Source organism: Colossoma macropomum, unplaced genomic scaffold (assembly GCF_904425465.1).
Source record: "Colossoma macropomum unplaced genomic scaffold, Colossoma_macropomum, whole genome shotgun sequence".
NCBI lineage: Eukaryota > Metazoa > Chordata > Actinopteri > Characiformes > Serrasalmidae > Colossoma > Colossoma macropomum.
In genome coordinates this window covers 9,032,708-9,051,987 of record NW_023494788.1, presented here as the reverse complement: position 1 = coordinate 9,051,987, position 19,280 = coordinate 9,032,708, and the positions used below count along the sequence as shown (strand labels likewise).

At 37.9% G+C, this 19,280-nt stretch overlaps 2 protein-coding genes across 2 annotated transcripts in view; one reads left to right on the top strand and one right to left on the bottom strand.

Annotated features, from left to right (window-relative positions):
- The window catches only part of cacna2d4b (calcium channel, voltage-dependent, alpha 2/delta subunit 4b), a 47,628-nt gene extending 29,536 nt beyond the window's left edge, over positions 1–18,092 (top strand). Inside the window, exons 24-38 of the mRNA XM_036568266.1 lie at positions 462–592; positions 1,694–1,762; positions 8,675–8,736; positions 8,958–8,972; positions 9,202–9,246; positions 10,223–10,285; positions 11,059–11,129; positions 12,119–12,194; positions 12,463–12,515; positions 12,621–12,676; positions 12,928–12,948; positions 14,227–14,344; positions 15,133–15,248; positions 17,129–17,211; positions 17,447–18,092. Of these exons, the coding sequence (XP_036424159.1) occupies positions 462–592; positions 1,694–1,762; positions 8,675–8,736; positions 8,958–8,972; positions 9,202–9,246; positions 10,223–10,285; positions 11,059–11,129; positions 12,119–12,194; positions 12,463–12,515; positions 12,621–12,676; positions 12,928–12,948; positions 14,227–14,344; positions 15,133–15,248; positions 17,129–17,211; positions 17,447–17,539 (1,072 nt within the window). The 3' untranslated portion in view covers positions 17,540–18,092. The remainder of the gene's footprint in view (positions 1–461; positions 593–1,693; positions 1,763–8,674; positions 8,737–8,957; positions 8,973–9,201; positions 9,247–10,222; positions 10,286–11,058; positions 11,130–12,118; positions 12,195–12,462; positions 12,516–12,620; positions 12,677–12,927; positions 12,949–14,226; positions 14,345–15,132; positions 15,249–17,128; positions 17,212–17,446) is intronic.
- On the bottom strand, positions 3,567–6,403 carry LOC118806349 (leucine-rich repeat and transmembrane domain-containing protein 2). Its single transcript, XM_036567756.1, has 4 exons — positions 6,343–6,403; positions 5,631–5,850; positions 5,179–5,558; positions 3,567–4,057 (listed from the first exon to the last, which is right to left on the bottom strand). Exons 1-4 carry the CDS (start codon positions 6,401–6,403, stop codon positions 3,567–3,569), a joined length of 1,152 nt encoding a protein of 383 aa, XP_036423649.1.
- Positions 18,093–19,280: the final 1,188 nt, after the last annotated feature.

Below are 19,280 nucleotides of genomic sequence, written 5' to 3'. Positions count from 1 at the left end.
AACCCAATATTCAATTAATTTGTTTTTTTTTTTAAATATATGCCCATTTTGAATTTGATTCCAGCAACACATTTAAAAAAAAGTTTGGGGACAGGAGCACTTTTAGCACTGTGTTGCCTCACCTCTTCTTTTAACAACACTCAGCACACAGCATTTGGGAACTGAGGAGACAAACTATGAAAACAATGACATTTCTCAGTTTTAACATTTGATACGTTGTCTTTGCACTATTTTCAGTTAAACATGGGGTTTAAATGATTTGCACATTATTACATTCTGTTTTTATCTATATTTTGCACAGCGTCCCAACTTTTTTGGAAACTGTAAATTGACATCAGTACTGTTCACCAATCATAATTTCACTTTCTCTGATATTCAGATAAAGCATGCTTTTGCTTCTCTATGAAATAGCTCAGATTTATATTACCTTCATGAGATCACTTTAACACTATAACCTACAGGAAGTTCTTGACCAAGGCAGACAAGGAGAACCTTTTCACTGTGGATCACTTCCCCATCTGGTACCGTTTGGCAGCTGAAAACAAACCGGGACAGTTCTTGTACTATGTACCTGATGACGACATCAACAAAGGTAAACATTACTATGATGGTGTATTTAGTTTGATTCAGCAATGACCTTCAAAATGGTAGTTTGGACAAAACTGATTGAATATCTTAAAGATATTTCAATCTAACAACTCATGCTTAAATGTTTGACATTTGTTTCTAAGACAAGCATAAATTGTAAAATCGATGAAGTTTCACCAGACATTTTTCAGACACCGTTGAGCAGATGTAGTATTGTAGGTTTTTTAGCCTGGGATTTAAAGCCTTATTTGATGTTTGTACAGCTGTGTGTTATTTTCTGATCATCTTCACAGCTCATATTAAGGCTTGCAGTGCTATTCTATGCTGTCTAGAGTACCAAAGGTCTACAGCTCAGCCCAAAAAAAAAATCTAGTAGAAACCAAAGACATAATGCCCGTTAAGACTGTCAAAAATATAGGATTCCAGAATCACTAATACATTATTGCAAGAAATTACATGTAAGTAGCTAGCGAAGATTCTTTCTCTGGATAGACAAAGCACTTTTTGTAAGTCGCTCTGGATAAGAACGTCTGCTAAATGATGTAAATGTAAATGTAAATGTAAGTACAGTGGATTGCAAAGGTTTGAATACCACTAGATCAAATTACATGTTTTGTTGATTTTCTAAATAAAAAAAGTTACATCCTCTACATAAAATATAATATGCTGCGTAACTTGTATGTTAACGGCTGTGCATGTATTATCCTTTTCTTAATAAATATTGTAAATATTGTGATAATATTTAGCTTACCTTGTGTCACAGTTTACAGTATTATTACAATTATCGTAATATATTGGCAGATATCGAGTGCAATTGGCTTATTACAAAGTTCTACATGTTATTTCATAGTTTTGATGCCTTCAGTATTAATCTACAATGTGGAAAAATGGTGAAAATTAAGAATAAACTGTGAGTGTGTGTCCAACCTTTTAACTGGTTCAGTAAAAAATAAAACTTAGGTAAATGACATTCACAAAGCTTTTACTTGAGACATTTCAACTTGATTTAACCAATACATTGAAATTTGAAGTGAAGCAAAGTGTGTAAAGGCACTGGAGATCAGTAGACTTGAAGCAGATGACTAAAGTGACCTCTCTCCCACAGGCAAGGACACGGTCATAGCAGTGACTTCTGTGACCGTGACTGAAGGGAAGAGGACGGCAGTGGCTGGAGGTACGGAAGGACTCCATTTCTTTGGAAATTACTGAGGGTGCTACATGGCAATATAGGCTACGATACAGTATGCTTGAATATATCTTTAATGTTAGACATGTTCTTTCATATAAATATAATGTACATACAATTTTACTTTTTAATGTACATACAAAGTATGAAGGACTAGATTCATATTTTAAAGAACTGACACAAAGAAATAATGTTCATATTTTGTTCAGACAGTAACATCTCCACATGGACAGACTGAGATGGTAAAATGAGGGAGATGAACAGTATTTTGTGATACCAGGGAAGGAAATTAATCTTTTTGATATTTTGCACAGTTCTGGGTAAAGGGGTAGAGGTTAAAGGGTGACTTATGTTTCCTGCAAACCCTGTAAAAGCTCTGCTTAGTGCATATGTGTATAAGCTTCTGAAAAGATTATTGAGTTCTTTGGGCTGCAGTTTTGCTCTGTGGCACTGTGAAGTTTAGCAGAGTGAGTACAGCAGTACGCTGTGTCTTGTCAATCTTCAGTAGTTATTTAATACCCTTGAACTATAATGCAGTATATCTAGGCTACACATTACCTGAGACAAAACACTTTTACATTAGCATCATTTAATTTATTGCCATCGTAAGAGTCATGGTACAGTTGTCTTAAACACGTGGCCACCCCAGTAAAGGGCCCCTACATTCTTCTTACATTTTTTCACATTTTTCTTTATTTTGTTTTATTTTTCTTTCTGAAATCTGCTTTTTGTATGACCATATTTCCAACTCCTCTTTATTCCTTAAAGGGCCCATATCATTAAAAAATAAATACAACTTAAATTCCTTTGCTTTTTTGAAATAAAGAAGTCGTGAACATTGTCAAAATGTACACTCGTCCCCCACATACAGACCATATATGGAAATTAAGTTGCAAAAACAGCCTGTTTTGAATACATTGTTTTTGGAATGTCACTTTTACATATATCCACCTATTCAGCCTAGAGCATTTTAGCCTCACCCATTCATGCTGAAGTTATAAGGAGTGTTTCAGCTCTGAGTGCTTTTTGAATGAGCCACAATACAGAACAGCCAAGGCAAAGTTCTTTCGCCTTATATCAGTTTTAAAGGCCCAGTAACAAAATAGCCTCTTTAATTCTAATAGATAAAGAGAGGCTGAAAAATAATCATATAAAAAATCTCTGTTTCAGTAGACAGTTCAGTTTCGGTATACTTCAAACAAAAACAGTGTTTGAAGCCAAATGATGTCTTTTTGGCCAAAATGACAAGGTGGTTGGAGTTTGCATGGTGCGATTTCTGCTGCTTGCTGAATAGAACTCGTAATCACCATCAACTCAGTCTGAGACCTCCCCTGACTTTGATTGGTTGACTTTACAATACTTCAGCCACTCCTTTTTGGATGTCTATCATTTGGAAGGCTGCAATAATACATATGCTCCCTTCTAAACTGCTCTCTGCCATGTGAACACTTTTTATTACTTTAGCATGAATGCGTAGGCAAAACTGCTGAGGCCTGAATTGGAAGTCATACGTAAATGTTTTAATGGGTATGACATCACAACCATGATGAATTCAAAATAGACTGTTTTTTTTTTCACTGTTCAGTTTCTGTACTTGGACAATGTGGACCAAGTTTTTAAAACTCAGTATGTCAAAATTTTATTTTTAAAAAAGAAAGAAAATTTGGTTTCCTTGAAATGGACCCTTTAAAGTATAATATCTCCCTAAGACACAGATAAGACTGACATTACTCAATTGGCATGTTGGTCCATAATCATTCACAGCTGTCCCAAGTCTGCACAAGTGCATGTCTCAAACGCAGACCTCTGGTGGAAACGCTATCCACTCTGTGCACTCTGGAGCCTTTTCTGGAGCCTCGTCTGGCGCCGTCTCTTCCTCTCCTGGCTCCGCCTCCCTCTCTTCCATCAGCGGCTGCTGCTGAAGCTGCAGACTCTTATCCAGTAGCTCCTGCTGCTGATGGGCTGCTAGCATGGCGTAGATGCAGCCATAAGTGGCAGCCACCACCATCATCACACACACTATCCCACACACCACCCCAGCCACCACCACGGTGACAGGTGCTCTGCGAACGCTGATGGGTCTGTGGCGCTGCCGGAAACAATCTGCTGCCGGGTCAGCGGAGACCAGGAAACCCTCAGCTGTCCGGAAACAGGCGGAAGGATGCCTGGTGTCTGAGAAAGGAGGCTGGGAGCAGTGTCTGAACATCTCCATTGGAACACGGCGGAGATCTGTACCTTGTAGAATGGGAGGGAGAGAGCACTGTATGGAATCCACATGGCCACCTAGAAAGAAAAAGAGGAAGAGAGAAAATAATAGTGATAATCAGAAAAAATCTTAGGCTACCACACAAACCTAAACTACTCACTGAGTCCAGATTACTTAGCCCTAACTCAGACCTGTCAAAAACAATAAAAGTGAGCCATGTATTTATGCAAATCTTTCTATATCTCTATCTATTATATATGCCTGTATATCTATATATCCGCCCTGTCAGTAAAAGTGATAGTTTTAGAAAAATCTACAAACTATATACATGATTTTCCTTCCCCCGTATGTCAGAATTTGCTTCTTTAATTCTGCCCTGGAGCTAGAAGGTTAATGTACCTAACAAGTAAAGGGAGCTTTTGACCACCAAGTTATCATCTTGAAAACAGCAATTGTTTGAAAAGATCTTACTAAATTTTTGATAGTTAGGCCTTTCCTATCACACAATGCTACCAAGCTGGGAGGGTGAGGGCTAGCACATGCTTCCTCCAGACAGTCGTCATCAACATCATTGGATAGCTCAACGCATCTAGAATACTAGAGGAATACAGTAACTCCCCCCAACCACCCCACCCCATAACCTCCCAGAATTGTGCTGAGTGATAGGAGGATGATCATCCTACCCCCTTAGAAAGAGAAAGGCCAATTATGCTGTTGTGGATTGTCAGTCACTGATAGTGCAGGTGCTTTGATGGTTGTGCCTCTCAGGAACCTCCCAAACTGCTAATTTTGTCACTTTTTTGTTCTTTTTTAAGGCAGTATGTCATACAGTGTCTGAAACCACATATGCAAGACTAGGGCTGAAAGATTAGTTTGGAAAAAGTTAATGTAAAAATGAATTGTGATTGTTTTAAAAAATACATTTAGATGTTTCCCTAAATTGTTCAACACTACCCAAATCTATTTGAGATCACATAACAGCTTGACACAGTTTGTAGCAAATGTATTATGATTTGAGCTTGCAGTTTGTAGGATGTCAAACCTGTGGCTATAAGCTTCCATTATTTGTTCGCAATATTAGCTCTGTAGCTCCAGTGCAAAACAATGGAACGTTTGTGGACAACAGTGAAGTTACTGGCTGGTTGACTGTATTTGGGGTGAGGGGAAAACTATGTAAATGTCATAAGTCCTCTCTCACCTCTGTATAGCATCCATTCCAACCAGTGTCTGAGTGGTATTATACTGCAGCTGCAATTCCAGTGGTTTCCCTCCAGCTGAAGGTGCTGTAAAGCAGTGAGGGGCTCCACCACTGATCTCTGCAGGGTCAACAGCTTGTTCCCAGCCAGTGAGAGCCATGCTAGGGCCTGTGGCCCATCCAGGAGACCTGGGGGCAGGGTGGCCAGGCTGTTGAAGGAAAGATCCAAGTGCTGGAGTTCAGTCAGGCTCTGAAACTGTTTTGGGCTCAGCGTCTTTAACCTGTTGTCTCTTAAAACCAGCTCTCGGAGGCTGATGAGGTCAGAGAAGAGATCTGCTGGAAGGTTCACTAGGAAGTTGCTGGAAAGGTCTAGAAGCTCAAGGCTACTCATTTGGGAGAAGGTGGAAGGGTGGAATGTGAGCAGGTGGTTTCTGGATAGATCTAGTTGCAACAGCCTGCTGAGGTTGGAGAAGGATCCTGGCTCCATCACTGTTATGTTGTTTCCAGAGAGGGTGAGTGAAGTGAGGTTAGATGGAAGCTGGTTTAGAATAGAGTCGATGGATATCAGGTCGTCAAGGCTGCTGCAGTTGGAGTTGGTGCTGTTGCAGGTACAGGTGGATGGGCAGCCTGCTGACGGTCTGGACAAGCTCAGAACAGTCAACAGTGCTGCATGAACTTCAGGAAAGAGAATTTATTTAGAGAAATGTAATTTCTCAAAATGTTAAAACATCTAGCAGTGAATGAGACCTAGTAACAGCATTCCTCTACATTCCATGTGTTTTTGTGATTGTGGCTGGGTATCAAAATTCAATACTTTTATAATCCTGACCAAATTACTAATGGTAATTTTCAAACAATTACCAAAACAAGTATTGAAAAAATTCTGTATTATGCAGTAACAAATTTCAGTATCTCAGTAATCAGTTTTAGCAGCAAATGTGACCCAAACATGATTGTTCCCAAATCTGCACTGCTGATTGGCTGTCTAAATTGCACCCATTTCTAATTTTAAAGAAGATATTGAAAAAAAGTACGGCTCAGGAACTGACATTGAATGCAAGGTACTGGTATTAAGATTTTTCCGATATGTTACACTACTTGTATTAATTTTCACTTTAATTAACAGAACATGACATTTGAATCTTTTGCATGCAACTATATATTTACCATGAATGTTCATCCTGGTCCTCACAGCCCACTTACACAGCATGATAATGATTTGACCCATGGTCCAGCACTTTGTTGAAGCCATCATGAAGGTTGCTGCAAGAAATGAGATTGACTTTGAGTTTATTTGTATTTTTATTAAATGCTGGTGGTCTCTTTAAGGAAAGAATGCTGAATGAGTATCAGGGTGTGAATTAAAATTGGTGGTCATTTAACTGATAGTGCATTTCTGCAACATATAGCTTGGAATTGAGGCCTTTAGAAAGACTAAGGAGAAAAAAAGTAGGTCTGTGGGTGTGTATCTTCAAGTGTGCTTGTGTGTGAGCATGTTTAAGATAGTATTTGGTCTAAAAGCAGCCCAGAGGCTCTTCCTTTATCAGAGCAGTACAAAGCCAAGCCAGCCTGCTCTCATGCTATGAGGAGTATTTTCATGAACAAAAATCACATTTTTACTGTTTTCTATGAAAATGTGCTCACTAATATACACTATAATATGCTCTGTTACATGATAGAAGAACGTTTTTAAATATGTCTGTAAAGGTTTAATGATAGGTCGTGTTGCCTCTGTTATAACTCTAGCTAAAAGCCTTGTAATATACTTCTGTCCATGGCTGAGACTGAAACAGATATATGCCCCTCTCTCTTTCATCATTTCCCGTTTTTCAGCCACAGCTACATTTACACGGTATACCATTAGCCCGTACTCAGAGGAGCTAACAGCGGCAGCAGGAACATAATCAGGGAGAGATGTTCAAATAATCCATAACAGAATGAGCACATCCTAAAACCTACAGCTCAAAGGTTTAGACAAGTTATTTTTAGAGACCACCAGCAAAATGTAATTGCAGACATTTAAACTGTTGTAAATTGGTGGATTTGTCCTTCCAAAGATAATACATATAAATAACTAATACAATAATTATAGGTGTTAACTGTTTATTTGTTACAGAACAATTTAGAATATGAACATCCTTATTGTTTATTCCTTCTGCCTTTACACAGTTTATGAATATGAACTGTGCAGCTAAGAATTAAAATGCTTTGGCAAATATTGATCCTTAAAACTTAACAGTAATGAGACTGAAGCACTGAACCTACCTTTGCTCAGCAGTCATGCAGGTTCTGAGCTGGACGAACATTCTCAGAGAGGAACAGCTCCTGCTTCCAGCGTGCTCGTCTTAATGTGTGTGGGTCGCATCAACCATCAGCGGGTATTAGAACAGTCTGCGCCTGCCCATTTATTAACGAGAGAGAGTGAGGCAGAGAGGAAGGGAGGGTGAGAGAGGGAGGAAGAGAGAGAGGTGATGAGTGTTGGGAGAGAGAGGGTGGTCAGCAGCTTGAATGGAAATGTTAGCCTCTTTGCTGCCATGCGTTTTTGTCTCATGTTGAACGAATATGAATTATTACTGTTTGATATTAACAGCACTGAGCAAGAGTCAGAGATCCCCTTTCATTTATTTGATTTCCAGTCAAAACAGCTTTTAAGTGCAAGTTATTCATTTTCTCAGGAGATATTTCTGAGCAGATTAGATAGAAATAATCCACTTGCCTGAGGAAGAAGAATGTCAAAGGAGAATAAGAGTTGAACTGGAGTTCAGCTATAGAAAAAATGGGACTCCTAACAACCATGCAAGACCTCATCTTTGAGAGGGAAGGGGAAAATCAAGCTGCTTCACATCTGAAAAAATCCACAGGTGTTTCTGTCCGTCCTTCTACTGTGAGAAGATAACTCAGTGCTATGGGTCTGAAGGGATGTGTAGCTGTCAAGAATCATAAGAAGCAGAAAATGCAACTTCTATGAATGAACTTTAAAGGCTTTGAAGGTGTAGAAGAATATTTGTGCAGGTTGCTTCGAAAAAATGAAAGCAAGTCTCCTGAAAAGAATATAAGCTGTCAGTAAAGCAAAGGTTGGACACAAATAACGAAAAAAATTGATACTGTATTTAGTTATTGAGGCTTTTGTTTAATTCACTGTGAAATATATGCTTTTTTTCATGATCCTGAGAAATGACACACTTAATGGCCATTTTAACAGGAAATGAAATAAATAAAGGGTGGTTTCTGACTTTTGCACAGTATAGTAAGTCTGTTATTTTTGTTTATCCTTGACTGTGTTGGCTAAAATGATAAAAGCAAGCCTTTAACTTTCTGAACTGCAGGCTTATTATTCAGTTATTATTTATTATTTATTATTACAGTTATATGTTATCTTAAGGCATTGTATCCAGTAAAAAGCCTACTGTGAGTTACCTGGTAATCAGACTTCTATTCCATAACTACTAAATGCAGGTATGGGCCACTTACCCAGTTTTATTTCTGTTTGCACAAATAGCAATTGGAGTACAAATGTCTTTGGACCTGCTGGAGAGAAGATTCTGGGCCACGGCTAAACAGGTGAATACCAAACTCGTGGTGTTTCATACGGTGAAACCATGCACATTAACACGGTCCTGTATATTTACTCTTTACCTCAAAACATCTGTGAGTAATATAGCATATCTTTTCAAATGAACTGTGAAATGTTCATGCTTACTAGCTATATCTGATTTCACACACTAGTCATTTCTCCTCACCCTTCTTTGCTTCATTCTTTTTCTGTCTTTCCCTCTGGGCAGGCGAATAACACAGATGTAAGTATGCATCTCAAAGCAACAGTCTACCTCCTTCTTCCAAAATTGCACTCATTCTATTTTAAGATAATGTCTATTAGATCATATTTCAGATGTTACGCTGTACGTTACCTTGAATATAATATGTCCATTACAACATAGAAGAACCGATGTATTGCCATATGGATTCTAGTTATTAACTGTTATTGAGAGTTGCTAGTGAAAGTTTTCTTCCTCTTGTTCTTTGCAGTGCAGTAATGTGGAAGGTGTATGTCCACTCAGCTGTGAAAGTGTTGTGAGTACATCTTCCATTTATTTTTCCTCATTTACTGTGTTCATTTTAAAAGTAACCTTGCAGTTTGCGAAGGGGGGGATTCATAATAGGCTTTCAAAAACTGAAGAGTTTCATTACAAAATGCTGTATATTGGTTTGTAACAATTTTGAATATATATATTATATTTCTCTAATGAAGATGGTATTCATCATGATATGCGGACATATACAAAAGAGCGTGCCCATAGTCAAATTACACGTTTGATTGATTTTCTATGTGAAAGTATGTACACATCTATCGAGAAAACACTTATGCGCATTGTGGTGCACAGTTACTGTTTATTTAAGATATTCCAGCCAGGAACAGCATAACGTTTAATCGTTTTCCCACATTTTCTGCTCCAGTAACTTTGCTGCAGACTGTCTGCAGTAACCACACTCCTTAAGACTTCAACAGACAGGCTGAACTGCTGTACACTGAGTGGGTGGTCATATACGAACCTGTTTGTGGTTCTGACGTTATTTGAAAAAAGCTTTTGCCGCTTCATTTCCGTATGTGGAGTGGGGGACTGAATGTTGTACACACTTGTGCACATTTTAAAGCACAATTACAGTTTATTTAAGATATTGGAAAAATTACATCAAATATGGCCTGTGCAAAAGTTAGGGCACATGTTACTTTATGGTTTATTTTTTTTTACAATATGTTCAACTCAGCAAATAAATAGAAATTGTGCACAAACATCTGCAGAAAATGCCATATTTATGTTCTCTGTAGAGGATGTGTTAACTTATTTTAATTTAGAAAATACAACAAAACATGGCATTTGACGAGCTTTAACATATGATTAACGTTAAAGTAGCATTGATATTTCTTGTATTTGTAGATATATATTCCCAACAATGTAAATCCTGAAAAATAATAATTCCTTACAATAATAATGTTTACAAAAAACAGAACCCTTTAACTCTTTATTTCCTGCTTTAACATTGACAGGAAATTAATTGTTACCTGGTGGACAACAACGGCTTCACAGTGATGTCTAAGGACAGAGGGGATGTGAGTTTGAAACGCCTGAGAGTCCAGAGAGTCACATTTAATGATGTCATTTACATTTACACTTACACCATTTACACTTAGATGATCAGTAAGAATAGCACAGAATTTTGTGTTGACATTGATTTTATATGCATATACACAAATCTTGAGGGTACTGAACATGTTTAACAGTTTAATATTTTAAATATGATGATTAATATGATGTACTGCAACTCCATGATGTATGCAGCAACAGGGCACGTAACATATCTACGGTAACCGTGGGATTACTGCACACTTATGGAGCTTAATCCCAGCTTGATGTGGCATGGCTGGGGGCAGCACAGTGGGTCTTAGACATCTGTTAGCACATCTGTAGCAGAGAGCATTAGTGTGTGTATGTTTGTCTGTGGGGGGGTGGGGTGGGGGGTGCGTGTGGTACTGAAGTAGGTTAAGCATGAACACATTGAACTATTTCTGTTAGCACAGGTTCTAGCTCCATGCAGGTCTGTATCAGTGTTATGGCATTTGCTGGCCCCAAGCCCAGCTGCCCCACATCTGTATACACACCTGGGCCAGATTTACTAAATGTGTTTGGCTCTTATTAAAGATGTGCGCTGTAGCCGTATAGCTGAACATGAAACGAGTAGATAATCACTCATCACATAATCGCTATGTAATCAGAGCAAAGATGTGGTGGCAGATTGAGAGTCAACTATGCTTTTATATACATACACACAGAAACACAGTGAACAATTTGCCGTACATGCCTCACTGTATTCCCTCATCTGCAGATTGGAAAGTTCTTTGGAGAAATAGACGGCTCAGTGATGGCCCAGCTCCTCAAATCAGGCTTATATAAAAGGTAACTTGTCTTCCCTTATAATTATACTATACTATATTATACTATGCAGTTTTATCTCCTAAAATCACATGGGCTGCTTTGGCTACTGTGCCTTTAAGACTGATATATGTAAATTATCTATGTTCTGGTTGGCTGACCCCTTCCCTTTGCAGCTTCGTTTCCATATGTGGGCTGGGGGATTGAAGGTTATGTTTTGAAACTAGCAATGTTTACATAGTACATCAAACTCTTATTAAAAAAAACAAGGAAAATTTGCTTGACCATGATATGGGACCTTAAAATGAAACACAGTTCCTATCCTTCATTTATCCAGTGAAAACAACTATTAATTACAAGTTACAAGTTCATATTTCAGCATCAGAAAACAATCATATTTCACAGAAAATCACAAAGAAGCCTCAAGAACTATAGAATAATAAATGATTCAGTATTTAGTGTGTCAACACATTGACTTTATTACAGCTTCCATTCTTTTCAGGAGTCTTGGTTTCAGTTTTTCAAAGAAATCTGCAGGGATATTTTTTCTGTACCTCCAAAGTTCAGTCTTAGAAGTTGGTTGCATTTTCTGCTTCTCATAATCTGAATAAAGAGGTTATTCTTATATCTAATCTCCTCAGAAATATCTCATTTTAGATGCACCAAAAAGACATTTGAAGGCAGCTGAGGTGTGTTTGGGTAGTTCATTGTGTGAATGTTAGTGCCTTGTTGAAGGGTAACATAATGGCGGAGACTCCTTTGGGAACAGCTTTTGCTGGGAACAACTGTAACTCAGTTTGAATACTGCAAAGATGGAAGAGTTTAAGTGGCAGTAGATGCACAAAAGTAAAGAGTGAACAAATGAAAGATTTATACTTAGCGTTGGAGGCTTTTGTGTAATTTTCTGTTAAATATATGTTTCGTGCTTTTTTTCCAGACACTGGAAAATGAATTGTCTTTATTCCAAAATAATGATAAAAATGATCCTTTGATAATAATGTTTCTGTCCACAGGGTTGCTCTATATGACTACCAGGCCATGTGTAAGAACAGCCATCATCACTCCAGTGGAGCCCGGCCCCTGCTCAGCGTAGGTATCCGGCAGTACAGTCAGGAGAGCCCACTTATGCTCCATGAGATAATCATAAGAGTAGAATCCCTTCTGTTGGACCTCTAATATTCATACTGGGTCAGCACTGTTAGATTGGAGTAGACCTCTGAAGAAAGGAAACTCTTTGGGAGCAAGATGGGTCATTCATGCCACACATAAACATGCTATTCTCTTTGGTGTCATTCACAGTTACTGTTGTCATGGCAAACCATTTCAGCAGTTAATGTCTCTATGTTTCACTCTGCAGCCTTTCTATGGCCTGATGGCAGCGGTCAAGTGGCTCTTCTCAAACCTCATGCTGTAAGTCCTGATTCCAGATCCTCAGCAGCTTTTCTCTGCATGAGACTGGGCTATTTAAACTTTTCTGATATAATTTTTTCCTCATTGAAAATTTACTGCTTTTAGGTTTTTGTTGGAGTTCAACATATGTGGACTGTGGCATAATGACTACTTTGCAGATGGTAGGTTATAGCACTGAAAGCATGGTATTATCACAACCTGTATTTCATCATGATATGACGAATGATGAAACCCCCTCAGACCATGTAAACATCACCATTCTGTTGAACTGCCTCCATAAAACAACCATGCTGTGTTATCCCATGCACTCTGCCTTTCTCATTTCATGTCATTTCTGCATGCTCCCCTCATCACTACCTCACTGTGCCTTTGCCTCTGCTGCCCACCGTTCCTGTTTCTCATTGTGTCACAGCCAAGTCTACATACCATGCTAGTAAGTATTTTTAAAGGTTTTGAGTATTAACTGTAGGTTTGTATACATTGTATACTCTTTTGATTTGGTGCCGCTTTAAATTGGTGTTAGCTGAGGCCTATTTAAAGCATCTGTTACGATCCAGACTTAAATCCTTGACTTGCAATATAGTGTTGATTAAACGTGCTAATGCCTTGTTTAATACCTTAAGATTTAGTCATGATTTAGAGGATCCAGACTTTCTTGGCTTACATACCAACATGAGAGTTACACACATGAAGAATCATTGAAATTGGGGCCATTCCTTACGAACACATCTAGATTAAGCACTTCACTGCAGTGCATTATGTAAGGGCAATTCACACTGAAAGCACTGCTGAAGATTTTTTGGTTGTCCATCTTATGGAACAGAGTTGTATGCAAAATTTTGGGTGCCTCGGTCAAATTACGTTTTGTTTTGTAAGTGAAAATAAGTTAACACTTTGTCTACAGAGAACAAACTTCTGCACATGTTAATGCAGTGTTAGTGTTTCTCTGCTGAATTTAATATATTGGGGGAAAAAAAAACTTAAAATGTGGCCTGTGCAAAAGTCAGAGCACCTTTTATATTGTATTTCTTAATTTTAAACATACAGTATCATATACAATATGTTAAACTTAGCAAAAAAAATAGAAATTGTACACTGACATTTACAGAAAAAATGTTACATTTACATTTATTCTCTGCAGAGGATTAATTTATTTTCACTCTTGTTTTAATCAGTGCTACAGTCCACAGCAGTCTTACATTCGCCAATTTATTTGTTTAGGACTAATTTTTTTTTTTACCTTGCTTTTGTGAGTGGAATGTACGCTTGTCTGAAATCCATAAAAATCACTATTTTCTGTAGTGCATCTACTACAATGTTTTAATCTTCTTGGCCTAGTAGCACAAAACCATTGATTTTGATTTCATTGCAATGAACAGGTCTTCTATTTGTGTAATCAGATATTTATACCAGCTATAAAACCTTTTAATTTTGTAAAAAAAAAGAAGGAAAACAAAAACTGATATACCTACCTGGAGCGGCGGTGCTAACTGGTCACTTGCACTATGCTTTAATGTCGCTAACGTGTCTGGTGTGAATTCAGCGTTAGCATATTAGCATAGTAGATAAATCATATCAGTGGAACGTCATCTGATTTGCTTGTTACTGTTGTTTTATAGCCAGAACGTTTCATAAAGATATGCCTGTAGAAAAAGTAATTGTTTTTTCATATCATTGTTTCATCAAACCTGACTGCACATCTAACTTCCAGCGCACAGACAGAAGAAGGTGGAGTCCATGGTGCCCTGCAACACAGAATACCCTGGATTCATCTACGACACCACCATCAGGGAGACCAACAGCATTATCAAATGTGGTCGCTGTCAAAAGTGAGTCACTGTGCCAAGCAGTCCAGAAGTTTCCAAATCAGTCCTTGATGACCTCCAGACTTTTAATTCCTGGAATACCTGAGCCAGAAAAAGAAGTACTGGTTAGTCTGGAGTGATGGGCTGGCTGGGATTCAATAAAAACAGGGTTAAAAACCAATAGTCATTTCCCCCTAATAATTGTTAGTAATGATGATTAAATTAATAGAAATTAATAGAATAATAGATTTCTATACATTATTAATGTTAATGCATTATGTTAAAGGGCCTGTATCATGGATAACCATATTGTTATTATTGTTATTATTATTTTATCAAACTACAAATACATAAATATTGAAATAAGACTTTTGATGTAGTATGTAAACATTATTAAAGTTTCAAAAGGTATCATTCACTCCCCAATCCATGCAGTTCATATGAGGAAACTAAACTGCAAAAACAGCCAGTTTGGAATTCAATGTTTTTGTGATGTTATACATTCGCCTGTTCAGCCTACAGCAGTCTAGCCTCACCTGTTCATGCTGTTAGGAGTGTTCCAGCCCAGACTGATTTAAATGAGGCACAATTCAGCGGCAAATCAGAACAGAGCTCATTTACATATGCACTATATGGCCAAAAGTATGTGGATGCCCCTCCTAATTGTAGAATTCAGGTGTTTGCCAAACTCATTGCTAACAGGTGTATAAAATCAAGCACATAGCCATGCAATCTCCAATCTCCTGATTTTGCAATCTCCGTTGTGTTGAAGTGCTCTCTTGGGGTTAATGCTTCTTGTCCTTGTGTTCCAGGATGTTTGTGCTTCAGCAGGTTATGAACAGTAACCTGGTGATGCTTGTGGTACAAGCGGACTGTGACTGTTCCCGCCAGTTCGCTCCCATCACCCTCACCCCGAGAGAAGTCAAATATATCCTACACATCACTTTACAAACAGCAGTTTCCTTTGTGTCTACAGGCCGGATTACAGATGATGATGAATGTCTTTCATGCAGCTCAGAAATTGTCAAACTGACATTGTGTTTTCTGTCAGGAGATGGTATTTATGTAGTTCTCATTTATGCAGTGTTTTGTATTCACAACTAAATGTTCTGTGTACCGGAGATTTTTTTCTTTCATCATGAGAAACTATGTTGGTCTTTGGTCGCTTATATTTTGTTCTTCGTGTAGAGGCTTAATTTTATAGCGTAAAGGATAAGAGTCACGTTTGGCTTTTATTTTAGTGCCTGAAGGTGCTGTCATGCTACACTGCACAAAAGCAGAGTTTTCTCTTTACTACTTAGCTCACATCTGACTCTCTGCTCGCCACACATAAAACCCCAGACAGAAATAGCCCTGCACTCCACAATAAGAGTCCTTAGCAGAATAACCCTGTGCATAAATGCTGAAGAACAAATAATCTAAAACCAATGTGCGAAACATTTATTGAACACACTACAATGTATAATTTTGATGTGACTGGTCTAGCGACGTATTTACATTTTCAGAGAAGGCAAATAATATTTAACCGAAATTTCCTGAGAGGGTGACAGAAGAAAGACGACAACACAAACAGCATAACAGCATAACATATTGTAATTGTTAACAGTTACAGACAGCCCCTCTGGTTTTCAACTTTTGGTGATGTTTCTGTCGATAGTGTCCACAAAAAGAATGAGCTTCAATCCTGCTGAAAAAAAGCATGGCCCAGTGCTGATTTAGCTTGTCACCCAGCATGGTCATACTGGTTGACCATCATACCAGCATCCAAACGCAACATATGCTGGTTTACTTTCTTTTAAAACGTTCTTTGAATCTGTTGTGAAACCTTCAGACTTGAAGTGTTTTGAACACTCTTGTTCTGATTACACCTGATGGCATGTTTGGGTTGTTTATAGCAGCCAACCACTTGTTACCTCTTTCACAGTCCTCCAGTGGTTTGTGATAAAGACTGACCTTTTTTCCTGCACGTTCTTCAACAACACAAGTCAGCATTTTGACTGACTGTGTAAATATGTTTATTAATTTTATAGAAAATGCAGCTGTATCAAGAGGAGTGATGCAAACTCACAGTAGATGAAGGAGCATGGCTATGCCAGGCAGTGCTGATTTAGCCATGCCCCTCTAAGCTGAAACAGTGCAAATGAACTCTGGGAGATGTAGGAATCAAGGTTTTTTTAGGTTCTACATGCTGAAAAGATGATTCCTCAATGGTTCTTTAGTAAAGCCAGTGGTCCTACAAAGAACCATGAACACTCATAGAACCATTTGCATGCTTAAAGGGTTCTTTGCATCATGAAAGGTTTTTTTCAGACTGATGGAGAATGTGTTGTATATGATTCTATATGAACCATTTTGAAAAGGGTTCTGTATAGCACCATGAAAGGTTCTACTATCGATATAGTGTCAGGCTAACTATACAACAACCCTTTTGAGTACTAGATAGAACCTTTTCAAAACACATTCTCTATCAAGCTGAAAAACCATTTCACCATGTAAAGAACCATTTAAGCATGCATATGGTTCTTTGAGCATGCATAGTTCTTTGTAGAACCACTGTCTTTACTAAAGAAGCCTTGAAGAACCATCTTTTTTAAGACTGTATGATGAAACTGTTCAAAGTCTAGGATTACATGCCGAAATATCCAGATTTTTGTTCTGAATGTTTATTTAGAGAGCTGGAAAATGGATTAAGACTATTTGACAGTGTGACTGTTCGCCTTCGATCCTGGATCTTGTGAGATTTTAGTTTTTCAGTTTAAGTATATGTGTGCAGTCTCGTGGGAGGTATTGGCCTTAACTCCTTTGAACATAATGCCACAGTGAAATGTAACAGGATGAAGTCCCAGAAGATCCGCAGACGCCCCGAGTCCTGCCACGCATACCATCCTCATGTAAGGCTTCATTAGTTATTACAGTTTATATCCCTTAACTACATTTAATGACTCCAGCTGTACTTATAAAATGAACTACACTGCTATTTCCTGAACACAACAACAGAAAATATAAAAAGCTCATATATAGTGATTATAATAGATTTAATTTTGTCCTATCTTTGGCACTTGCAGTGGTGCTATATTCTACGATGTAATGCGAGTTTTAAAAATGTCCAACTTTTCTCAACCACAGGAAAATGCAAAGGACTGCGGTGGAGCATGTGAGATATCCATATCAGTGGCTCTCTTCTTCATATCCCTGGTCACATCACTGGCTCTTCGCTGATGAGAAAAGACAAGCATCCCTCTGCTGTGACTGCTAGGGACCCTGAATGTCTTAGATCACTTCCTCAGTGTCTGTGAAACAGCTGGCTTCTGTTTAAGAAGAATCATTGGTGAACGGGACATTATTATGGATCAGCAACAGTGGATCTGTAGCATTAGGAATTCAACCGAAAATGTCTGTTTTTGCTCTTCCAAGCCAAATCTGCTTCTCTTGCAGCAGTAGGGAGTTTGAGAACATGAACTATTTCATGAACATGAACTATGTGTTCTGGGTGTATTTCATAGGTGACTGCAGCTGTGTGAAAGCCTACCAGCTATTAAACCGTGTGTCACTCATCAAAATTCTAGGACCTTGTTCTTCATAAAGGAATTATTATAAAAGAATAGATTTTCTTTCCTTCCAGAGAAATGGCAATAAAAGTAGCTGATTTCAGTTTACACCAGAAATGTGGTTTTCTTTGATGGTCTTAATGCCAGATTACAGCTTGAACCTTGAGTCACTGAGCCATTTCAGAATAACCTCTTACACTATAAAACACCAACCTGAAACATAAAACACCAACCTGAAACACGTTCCTTCAATTCAGAATCCAAAATGTCTTCTGTTCAGTTTGACATAGCGCAAAGGAGATGATCACAGTGGCCCAGTTTTAATCGAATTCTCTGAGCTCATGTGTGTGATCACATTTTAAGCTTTTTCAAATTTGTGTCTTTTAATTTTTAAAAGAATTTAAAATGCAGGCATCTCAGTTTCTCTAATGATCTAGCCAACAAAAGCAGACACAGTCATATGCGAAAGTTTAGGTGGTCAAATGACATTTTGTTGATTCTGTAAGTGAAAATAAGTCTACACTCTGTCCTCTACAGAGAACACGCCTCTGCACATTTTAAGACTTTAATAATTACTGTTTATTTGCTGAATTTACATTTTGGAAAGAAAATAAATCATAAAATGTGGCTAGTGCAAAAATTAAGGCACATTTTATATATGTTTTGACTTTTGAGGTGTTGACTTATTTTCACTTGGGAAAATCAACAAAACATATAATATGACCCGAAGTGTTAAAACTTTTGCACGTGAACAGATTACAGTGCACTTTTCTTGACATAATAACGTTTTCATTGGTCAATATACCAACGTTTTGTGTTTTGAAAATGAAAAATATTTTCAATTTTATGAAATTAATCTTTTAATCTCCCTTAATTTGGTAATGTATCCCAGGGGAGTCTACTACATGACACTTTAAAACACATGAAATATTTGTATGTTTTATTTTTTATGTAATTTAGGCCTATGTAATCACCAGCAGCACAGGGGGCCCTATCACTTCTCGGTGAGACTGAATAACCAGTTGCAGATAACATGAGCCAAGCCATTTAACACATGCGCTAAACAGATGAAAGTGATCATTTATTGCATGATTGTGTAAAACCTCTTGCACATCTCTTATGAAGGAGAATGTATGCTATGTTTCACGCTGCCTCTTTAAGTTAAAGAACACATTATGTCAGAAGAATCATTCAGCTAAGTGAATCAGTGAGATGAGCACAGATATTGAATTAGTAGTGATTAATGTGTAAAGAGAGACTGTCCTCTCTTCAGTGAGGTGATGTAATAGTAAGACTGTCATCTAGTGGACAAACCCTTTCAGTGCATTTTAACACTGATGCTTTGATTTTTGTCAGGAGCCATGAAAGACTGAGTTATGACATTTAGCATCTATATTTTTGTTTTTCCCAGT

Coding starts and splice junctions, on each gene's coding strand:
- LOC118806349 (XM_036567756.1), bottom strand. CDS start 6,403: ATGGGTCAAATCATTATCATGCTGTGTAAGTGGGCTGTGAGGACCAGG. Junction 5,851..6,342: donor GACCAGGATGAACATTCATG/GTAAATATATAG, acceptor TCTTTCCTGAAG/TTCATGCAGCACTGTTGACT. Junction 5,559..5,630: donor TCCTTCTCCAACCTCAGCAG/GCTGTTGCAACT, acceptor CCAAATGAGTAG/CCTTGAGCTTCTAGACCTTT.